Source organism: Mus musculus, chromosome 6 (assembly GCF_000001635.26).
Source record: "Mus musculus strain C57BL/6J chromosome 6, GRCm38.p6 C57BL/6J".
Classification (NCBI taxonomy): Eukaryota; Metazoa; Chordata; class Mammalia; order Rodentia; family Muridae; genus Mus; species Mus musculus.
In genome coordinates this window covers 83,201,098-83,212,039 of record NC_000072.6, presented here as the reverse complement: position 1 = coordinate 83,212,039, position 10,942 = coordinate 83,201,098, and the positions used below count along the sequence as shown (strand labels likewise).

The following is a 10,942-nucleotide window of genomic DNA, read 5'->3' as shown; positions in this document are numbered from 1 at the left end:
CAGAGCCAAACACTAAGGGAAACGGACCTTGTGAGGTTTAAGGAACGTTTTCTGCAGATGAAATTTGAGAATAGGACATTCAAGACCAGCTGATTCTGGTCTGGGGAACAGACTACACTAGTGTCCCACTAGCGTACACGCTCACCATTTGTTGTCACAACATAATTGATGAAGTATCTTTTGTGTAGGCCACTCTCTGGGTTCACAGTGCAGTAGAGGTAAGAGAGATCCCATTTGCCTGCAGCTGCCTTTCTGCCGCTTAGCTGAAGGGCAGATGGGCTGGCATTTGGTGAGGCTTAACGCCCTCCCTGAGTACTCAACATGGGGAGAGATTACAGTGGTAGACTGAGCCCCCTCCCCCATAGGTGAGTGGAGGCAGCTGGAGAACCTAGCTGCCTGTCTCCCTGGTGCTGGAGACAGGCAGCTAGCTCCCTCGTGAGCTCACAGCTGAATCCCAAACCTCAGGCTGTCCACTTGGATAAAACAGAAGACACTCTCAGAGACAGGAGCCACAAAACTAAGGGCACTGGGTTTCCAAGTCTGAATTTCAACAAAGCCTGGGTGGCCCTTTCTTTAGAAAGCCCTCTGCCCTCCAGAAATCATGATGCCTAAGAATAGTACAGCTTGTTACATCTAGGAACGGCTAGACTCCCGAGCATTCCCTCCCACTCGTTCCTTAAAGACCTGGAGGAGGGGATGTGGCAATGCCAGTGTAATGGCAAGGATAACTACCTCCCGAGATCCCAAGAAGAGCATCTTTTAAGATTTTATTACTTATTATATATATTTGAGTACACTGTTTCCAGACACACCAGAAGAGGGCATCAGATCCCATTACAGATGGTTGTGAGCCACCATGTGGTTGCTGGGAATTGAACTCAGAACCTCTAGAAGAGCAGTCAGTGCTCTTAACTGCTGAGCCATCTCTCCAGCCCCAAGAAGAGCGTCTTTGATTAAAATAGATGATAGATAGACAGACGGTAGATAGAAAAAGGATGTCTTGTTTGAGCCTCTCCTCTGAAATGAGGCGTTTCATACAAGTCCTATCTTGCCTCTATCTACCTGACTTGATGAAGAGGCTACAAAGCCCATATTGAAATGGAAGAGGTCTGAGGTAGGCACAAGTCTGTCACTTCCCTGGCCCAAGAGTCTGGGATGAACAACAGTTATGGCTCCAGGGAAAGAACATACAACTAGAGGGAAGGCCCAGGGGCCCACCCCTCACTGGGAAAGCCTGATATCCCACCGTATGTATGCACACACTGGTTCTTGCTCCCAAGGAGAGCAATACAGGGAGGAGGGAAATGGCACCAAGCCAGGGCAGCTTCTTTGTTCTGTTATCCTGTTTCTAAGCTGGGGTAGCTAAAGGATTCTTTAGAAAGCCAGACTGCCCTGTAGCTTTGCACAGGCTTTTGGCAGGAAGCAATATAAACTCACCTGACCTTGGGTGGGCTTGGGCTTTCCCTCACTCTGCCAAGTCAGAGGCTACAGCCAAGCTACCACTACTCGTATCAAATAAACCCTCTACCCTCTCCTCTGTGAAGGGGCCTCAAATTCAATCCCTTTTAGAGGAGGCTTTTAGACTAGGAACCACCCCCCTCCTCATTTCCTTGGCTATCCACACAGCCCTCCTCTGTTACTTCACCAATCATTTTTGAACCAAAAAGTCATTGTCTATTCAAATCCTGTGAACGTAATATTGTTTTTAATCTCTTCTCTGTGTCTTCGTTGGTTTATCTAATGATCGAGTCTGAGGGGGGATGATCACTGCTGCTTAGATTGTCGGAGCACAACAGAGCAGGGACCCCCTAGGAGAACCAACTCCTTTGGGACAGAAAATCCTCAGGAAGATGGCAGACCTTCTGCCTCGTTAGTCCTCCTTCTGCCTGGACTTGAGGAGAACGCTCCAAGTCCCAGGGACCCAAATGCTGGCCCATAGAGAAAGGGAGTGTACAGGGAAACAGAGAAAGCCCTTTAGGGTCTGAGTTGGGCTCACCTGTGAGCAGCTGGCCTACCATGCACAAGGCCCTGGGTTTGATTTCCAACACGCCAAACCCTGTGAGGAAAATCCAGGTATACTCTGAATTTTCTAAGGTTTTTACTGGGTTGGACTTCTTTTGCATTTTAAAGAGTTTATTCTTTAGTGGGGGCACACACGTGCCATGGTTCACAAGAAAGAGGATGGAGAACAACTTTTGAGAGTTGGTTCTTCTCTTTCACTACGGTGGTTTGAATATGCTTGGCCCAGGGAGTGGCACTATTAGGAGGTGTGGCCTTGTTGGAGGTAGCGTGTCACTGTGGAGGTGGGCAATGAGACCCTCCTCCTAAACACTTGGGAGTAAGTCTTCTCCTGTTTGCCTTTGTGGAACCCTTCTGATGGCAAACAAGTCGGATCTAAGTCTAACTTTTTTAATTTAGAAGCTCAGAGAATATTTAATAGATTCAAAAACAAGAGGAAAAACAGAGATTGAAACACCACTAAAAGCTGAATTCTGGGGCTGGGGATGTAGCTCAGACCTAGTGGTGTGGTTGTCTAGCAAAGCCTTGGTGCCAGCACCACACACACCCCTCAGTGTGCATGCAGGTGCGCGGACACACACACACACACACACACGCTCACACACACACTGGACGGAAGATACTGGAGACAGAAAGAAGAATAACTCTTCCTGCTTTTCTTCCAAAGCCCCTACCACAGCCTGAGTGTCATCAGTCCCTATGTCATGGTTTCCCTTCTCCTTCAGTAAGAAACTTACCTTCTGGTTTAAAGACCTCCCTTTAGGGCAACGGCTCTGCAGATAAAAGCACTTGCCACCAGCTTCAGTTAAACCCTAGTTGAAGCCCTGGAACCCAACTGGTTAAAGGAGAGAACTGACTCCCACAGGTTATCCTTCAGATCCATCATGCCACAGCACATATATTCCTACACTGATATATAGATAAATAGACAAATAAATAAACAAGACAGAAAAGGTCCTTCCATAGAGTTTTCTCCTCAGTGGACGAGCCATACCCCTGGGGCCAGTGACATCTTGTGTGGAAACAAATGTTTATAGTCCATGGCTGAGCCAATAACATAAACCCAACATCTTGGGTGCTCAATACTCTATGGAATAAAAATTGGGATCAACACATCAAAGACTAAGACTTTCTTAGGTTGAGGTCTAGAGTCCAGGAAACCCCTTAGTCCTGGCCATGTGAAGACAGTCACAGCGCCAAAGCAGCCTCAGGACTTAGAGGATTTCTAGCGAGTTGAAGACCAAACAAATTTAAAAGCAGCATATTGAGAGAGGTGCAGTGAAATCAAAACCACAAGTGTTCACTGACAGTCTTCAAGGCCCTGGACTATCCTAGGCTGTAAAATGGCTTGGAAGATACTGGGGGAAGGGATGTGATGTGAACAACAGAGTGTCCAAGGAGTGCTTGAGGCTGAGAGAGGAAACCATTTAAATATCAGCCTAAGAGGCGAGGATGCAGGCAGAGGTGGGGAAACATGGCCTGCATTCTCTCGATCTAGAGAGCTGTCCTACAACAGAGCAGTTTCAGGGAAGTAAAATCTGGGCTGCTATAGCCATGCTAGAAGAGTAGTTTGTAACTTGTGGGTCAATACCCGCACAGGGTCACCTTATGATTCATAACAGAAAATTTTACAGTTATAAAGTAGCAATAAAAAATTTGATGGTTGAGGGTCCCTACAAGATGAGGAACTGTATTAAAGGGTCTCAGCGTTAGGGAGGTTGAGAACCACTGCGCTAGAGCATGGCTGTCTGTGAACATCTGCTTAGGAGTCTCAGGTTCCAAAGGAGCAAGAACTGGGACTTTGCACCCAAACAATTAAACTACCCTCATGGCAGATTGTAGCACAGTACAAAGAGCTATCACCCTGCTATCACCCAGAGTCCATACTTAAATCATGAGGATATTTATTTGCTTCAGATATTTTCTTTTTCTTTTTTCTCTTCCCTCCCATGCTGTGGAATACAGGATTTGAAGGGAACAGACTTGATTGGGGAGGGGATAGGAGGATACGAGGTGGGAGCTTTCCTTTCGGGATGCACAAAAAGATCCTGCCTGGGGTCCGAGGCTTCCCACTGGAGGCAGTGGGGTTGGAGTAGGCGTTGCCCTGGCAGGGACAGTGTTCTTCCTTGAACCCAGTGTTCACTGTGAGTGGGCTGGCACAGTCCCTGTCCCTCACCCAAACCCAAGCCACTTCAGCTGTTAACCAACTAGCCCACTGTGAGAGCCTTACCCCTTGATATGCTGTGACAGCCATGAGAGAGTTCCATGTGAGGAAAGAGAAGGGCAGGTGGCAGGCAGTCGAGATAGATGACGCCTCCATGCCATTACAGCTGCCACCCTGTCCCACAGCTACAGGATTCTGGCTCAAATGACTCTGCTCTTCACTCTGCCCACTTCCCAGGGAATCCCTTCTTCCTTCTGTAAGACTGGCTATCAGAGACGCGTTTATCTAATGGGTGGAACCTAATTCACATCTAGAGCTCCAGAGCAAGGGCCTCTGGGAAATAAAGCATTGAGGTTTCTAGAGCTTTGAGAGGAGATAAGGAAGTGGAAGAATTTAGTTTATCAATTTGAACTAAAGTTCTTTAATATTGATTTTTTTTCCGTTTGGTACTGGACAAAGAGCATTTGAATAACTTGCCTGTTCATATCTATATTTATAACGATGTGTTTCTTTTTACTATATAAGAGGGTTTTTATTGTTGCTGAATTTCGAGCCAACACCTTATTATGCAACCCAGGCTAGCCTTAAACTCTTGGTCTCTCCTGAACTGAGCTCACAGGTGCTATCCTTTCAATTAGAAAGGTAAAAAGAGTGAGAAGAAAATCCACCCAAAAGGGCTTCTCTTTCCCAGATTCACATTGTATCTGGTTCCCAGTGACTGTTGTTTGTCCCATGGAACAGAAGCGAAAAGGGAGATGGTGACAGACATCCCTAGCACCGTTCAGCCATGGCTGTCAGCACATGACTGAAGTTGGGTCAGAGAACGCTCTGGCATAAGGAATGCTCTAATGTAAACGGCCTGCTTCCAGGACTGTTTCAGAATTTCTGCTTCCCAGATCTCTTCTGTTTTCTTTAAAACAAACACACAAACAAACAAACAAACAAATAAACATAATTCTTCCCACCTGTGTCACATGCCTGTAATCCTAGCACTTGAAAGGCAGAGGCTAGGTTGGAGGCTCTGGAATCCAAGGTCATCCTCACCTATACTGCAAGTTCAAAACCAATCTGGGGCACATGCTGTGTGCTGGGAATCCTGGTCCCCTGGACAGGGCAGCCAGTGTGAGTCACACACACACACACACACACACACACACATGCCTGTACACTTTAAATTGTGTCTACATTGCTGATATCTAATACGATACAAATTCACTGCAAATAGTTGTTCCATTCACATTCCCAGCCTAGGGAATGATGCTGTGGGAACGTGATTTTTTTCCTTGTTTATTTTCAGGGCTTCCGGCCGACTGGGCATCCCCAGCTTTCCCGACAGCGCGAGGCACACTGTTTCCCAGGTGCTGGGGATGATTTGCTCTCGCTGCAGTCCGAGCCTAACTAGATCACATAAGGACGAGTTGGTAGAGCTGTAATTCTTGGGTTCTGTAGGCCCTGGCATCTGCTCAGGGCCCCTCTCCACATACTTCTTCCTCTCGCCTGTGAGCTGAATCCCACTGAGGCCCCAAGCCATTCCACCACCATCACCACCTTGCCCACTGGAGCACCAACCCACCCCACAACCATCACAACCTTGTCCATTGGGGTCCCCAAGCTACCCCACCATCATTATCACCTTACCCAGTACAAGCCAACAAAGACCTTTGCAGACTCACCTTCCTGAAATCCACTGCTGATTTCTGTGTCTTGGTCCCAGATGGCCAGTGGCTTCCCTGCCTGTCAAGCCAAGTCAGGAGGACTACTTGAACTGGCTTCCTCATTCTTCCATGCCGTAACACCCCACCTCCTCACCCACTCCTGAAAAGGGCAGACTTAAGCCAAGGGCATTCGTACTGCTGGAGTGGGTGTAACTATATAGCCACTCACCAAAGGCAATATTTAATAAAGACACACCAAATAAACAACTAGTTTCCCTCTTTAGAGAAACTTGGACACATGGTATTGGGGTATGCGAACAAGGAAGTACATTTATGTACACAACACTTTTGGGGTAGACTTTTTCTTATTTTTATTTAGCATGTGTGTTTTTAATTTTAAAAGGAGTGTAACCACCTACTTTCCAAAATAAAGTTAAAACTAAATAAAGTTTTCCACTAAAATCCTGATTTCCAGTGTCACCTAATAGGCTAGAGAGATGGCTCAGCAGTTAAAAGCACGTGGTGCTCTCGCAGAAGACCTGGGTGCAGTTCGCAGCACCCACACGGTGGCTCACAGCTATCTGTAATTCCAGTTCCAGGGATCTAATGGTCGCCTCTGGCCTCCCTGGGCATCAGGCATGCGGTGTAGACAGACATGCAGAAAACACCCACGGCTGCTGACACATCATCCCAGTGGGGGACTTTGTCCACATCCTCTAAGGTCCCAGTGACGAACGAGGGCATGATGCCGCCACGGTTCCTCTGGAGGGCTAATGAGTTGATTTGGTTTCTTTACAGATAGATGAGGGGTTATTTACAGGGCTGTGGGTGCTCCTCCCTGCAACAGGCCATACCTACAAAGTCTTTGCCCAGCAGGTGGGTCTTGTGACCTCTCAGGAGCTGGGGTGGGGGGTGATCAGTGGACAAGCCCAGGTGAGGTAATCCTTTTGCAAGGGGGAGCAGCTGAACTCCCCAAGAGAGCAGTGGCTTGGCTTGGAGGACAGTCACTCATGTACGTAACACAAATTAAAATAAAAATTAAAAAACAAGTGCATAAGCTGGGTGTGGCAGTCCGGGCCTATAATCGTAGCACCCGGGAGACTGAGGCAGAAAGATAGAACGTCTAAGACCAGCCAGAGCTACACACCAAGGTCCTTCCCTTTTGCCAAACTGTGTAGCTTGAGTTCCAGTGACAGACATGGTGAAGGGAGTAACTCCTGAAGGTTGTCTCTGGCCTATACATGTGTGTACACACACAAAATAAATACATGTAACAACAACAGAAAGACTGGGCCAGGTATGGTGGCAATATATTTAATTCCCACACTGGGAGGCAGAGGCGAGGGGATTTTGAGACCAGTGTGGTTTACATAAAGAGTTCCAGGTTAACCAAGGCTACATCGTGAAACCCTATCGAGAGAGAGAGAGAGAGAGAGAGAGAGAGAGAGAGAGAGAGGCAGAGAGAGAGAGAGAGAGAGAGAGAGAGAGAGAGAGAGAGAGAGAGAGAGAGAATCAAACCTGGGGACCCAGCAGTTCAGTTGGTGAAATGTTTGCTTAACACACTTGCCAATGTCCTGGCACATTCACCTGTAATCCTGGCATTTAGGAAGTGAAGGCAGGAGAATCATATCCTTGGTTATAAAGTGAGTTCGAGGCCAGGTTGGACTTCATAAGACTGTTCCAGAAACACATCATGATGATGATGATGATAAACTGATATGCAGAAGTCTGAGTTTTTGTTCCCACGAATGTTGACAAATAGCACACATCATTTGCTTGTTTTTAGTGAGTGTGAAGATGAATTAAAAGCGGCTTAGATTCATGTTTGATTTCACAATGTACAGGTAAGCCTTGTTCACTCCGTGAGTACCTGCCAGAATGCCAGTCCTGGACTGACCCCAGGTCAGAAGCGTCTCTTTGGAAGGAGAAACGGGCTGGCACGTACGGCCTACAGCACCTGGACAGGCCAGTGCTGCAGCTGAGGGGCCCAGCCGGGAATCCTCGGAAGCAGGGGGCTAAGACTCACACTGTAAGAGGGTCTGTTGTGGCTGAGTGGACTGTAGCCTCAGCACTGGGGGGGGGGGGGAGTCAGCAGCCGGCAGGGATCATGAAGGGCGGGGAACACTGGATGGTGAATAAAAATATAGTTTTCAAGGCGCAGTAAGCCAGCTAAGTGCTGACTGTAAGCCCACCACTCCATTAAACATTTTCCACTACATTCTTAAGTAATAAAAGTGAATCCCTGTGAGTTCAAGGCCAGCCTGATCTACATAGCAAGTTCCAGGCCTGCCAGAGCTACATAGCGAGACACTGTCTCAAAAAACAAAACAACGAACAAACAAAAGCAAACAAGAGCACTAAGTTTAAAATTGTAAAAAGATGACCTAAGGAAATAAGGGCACTCAGGGACAGTGCCACTGATCTCCTATGACAGACGGAAAAACTGACTAGTGGTTGCACAGCAACCCTGCCCCTCATGCTCCACAAAGCTCCCTTCATGTTGGGCCTGTGACATTGGACCTAGGAATCTGCTCAAGAAACCTAAAAAGAGAAGGAAGATTCCCAGGGGACAGAGTTAAGAGTCTTCACACCCTGCCTCTGCCCACTGCCAGCCCATCTGTTTGGTTCTAGCACGTGGGGGTCTGGAACATGACTAATTACTGTGCTAGATGCTCCATCCCTGGTGCAAAGAAGCCAGCCAGGCTTCTCCATCATCACATCCTAGTTCCCACCAATCGCCCTCCACCCACATCTGTCTGGCCATCCGCTCACCACCTAAGACTCAGATGGAGGAACTGGGCTGCTATGGTGCAGGCGAGGGCCTCTGCCACTTTTCTTGCCAGCATAGCCTGCTTCTGTCCCTCTGTCCCAGGGATCCTGTCCACCAGGGTATCAGGAAGCTGGAAACTACCAAGTTTTCTCCCGAGCTTACTTGTCTCTGAGCTCTTCTCACTTGACAGAGGACAGGAGGGAGAGATAGGGCCACTTCCATATCCTGTATTACAAAGACCCACTCATGCAGCAGAATCAATACGTACCTGTTCTTACTATCTCCGCATGAGCACACTGCTAAGGCTTTCTTGTGTTCTCCCCCCTGCCCAAACATACTTGGAGGAGTACAAGGCTGACACCAGCTAACTCACATTTCCGTTGCCTCTGGGAGAGAACAGAGGATGATAGAGACTCACAGACATCCCAGGTCCCAGAAATGTGGCTAAGCGCCTGAGCAGAGGGGAGCAATGGGATCCATAATGACTGGCTCTGGAGATGAGCTAGAAGACAGTCTTCAGGGAGATAATTCTCTCGTCTCTGAATAAAGCTCTACTTTAAGAGTCAACCAGGCCCCATTCAGTTGCCTGCAGATTACACTTCTGCCCAGACACATTTCCTAAGTGCCCTGGTGGCTGCTTCCCGGGCTGTACTGGGGGATGGAGGGTTCTTAGTTCTCAGTACTGTCCAGGTCTCTGCTCTGTTCTGGTGACTCCTGCCGTCCTGGGCCTGCTTCCCTCATACTATGGAACACAGAGGATACACAGTACTGTGTGCAACCACGGCAAGAGGGAAGAGAGCTTCCTTTCCATCCAAGTGCGGTGCTTGTCTGTGGTCTGTCCAGCGAGGGCTGGGGGGCGGGGAGCCAGATGATTCTCTCAGCCACTATGGGGGAGCACACTCCCAACTCACTCCAATTTGAACTTCCCTGCTGAGCTCCACACCCAAGAGGGCCCAAGAGGAACAGACATGAATAGACACCCACCCACCCACCTAACATTCTCACTAGTACCTCAAACCCACGTTCAGAACTCTCACTCTCCTTAACATGGGCCCTTCTCCTGTGACTGGGATGTAGGGGTGGAAGTGGGAGGCAGAGGAGTTAACTGACAATAACAGTAGAAGTGGATGCAGCACAGGAGTCCATACCACCCTAAACAGGCCTGGAACAAAGGGCCATACCCAAGGAGCCACAGGAATGGTGCTTCCCACAGGTGACACGAGAGAACGCTCTCAGAGACAGCAAGAGACAGAGAGAGAGAGACAGACAGAGACAGAGAGAGGAGACTAGGAGACAAATGGTTTCTCTCCTCCATAGGGAGAGGACCAAGAGCACAGAGGAGTATGAGAACCCCAGGGGTTCACTAAGCTGGGACACTGGGCACATATGGAAGGCAAACCCACAAGAGACTGGAGAAGTGTGCAGACTCTAATAGTGTATGGTCTTGTGAATCTCAGAAAATTCACTTTTAAATTCTAGACCCTTGGAGGGATCATTTTATTTCAGGATTTGAAGCACCACTAGCTTGCCTTTAGATGCATCCACCCGGCACTGGTGTGTAGAACCGGTTGAAGAGAGGCAGTGGACAGCAGGTGAAAATTTTACTACTGCTGGCATTCCCTCACAAATAGCTACATGCAGTTAGAAGGCATTTAAAAAACGGACAGACTCGGGGGCTGAGAAGATGGCTCAGTTGGTGAAGTGAATTTTTGAGTTCCAGTGAGAGACAGGTGCAGTGGGTGGTGTGAGTTTGTAATCTATCTGGGCTTTCTGGCCAGCCATAACCCCACAATCAACAAGCCCAAAGTCCTAGTGAAGTAGTGAAGTTATGCTCTGGCCTGTCTCTCTCTCTCTCTCTCTCTCTCTCTCTCTCTCTCTCTCTCTCTCTCTCTCTCTCACCCACACACACACACACACACACTTAGAATTTTGAGATCCTATAGGGCATTCACAGGGAGGTAGCCAGTAAGTCACAGAATGGACACTCACCTTCTCAAAGTATCACAGAGATTGTTCAATAATCGTTATTTGGTTTGGGGTTTTTTTGAAACAGGGTCTTGCTGTGTAGCCCTGGCTGACCTAGAACTTGCTATGTAGTCCATACTAGCCCTGAACTCACGGACACCTGCCTGCTTCTGCCTCCTGAGTGCTGGAATTAAAGGTGTGTGTCATTAAGTTGCTGAGTTCTGACTCTCAGCATCTTGACCAGCAGTCAGAGGCAGGTCAGTCATCTAGGAGAAAGGACAGGAATGTGCCGCAACGTCAGGGATGGCCTGTGGTTTTCTTAGCACCAGAGAAGCCAAAGTTGGAGAGATGAGGTGGAGATTATCAGCT

The 10,942-nt window shown here is 48.2% G+C and overlaps 1 protein-coding gene across 3 annotated transcripts in view; it reads right to left on the bottom strand.

Moving 5' to 3' along the window:
- Window positions 1-4,460, bottom strand: part of Slc4a5 (solute carrier family 4, sodium bicarbonate cotransporter, member 5) — a 97,366-nt gene extending 92,906 nt beyond the window's left edge. For all 3 annotated transcript variants that reach the window (XM_006505964.2, XM_006505965.2, XM_006505967.2), the window contains exon 1: window positions 4,250-4,460. In XM_006505964.2, the coding sequence (XP_006506027.1) occupies window positions 4,250-4,286 (37 nt within the window). In that variant the 5' untranslated portion in view covers window positions 4,287-4,460. The remainder of the gene's footprint in view (window positions 1-4,249) is intronic.
- Between the last annotated feature and the right edge of the window lie 6,482 nt (window positions 4,461-10,942).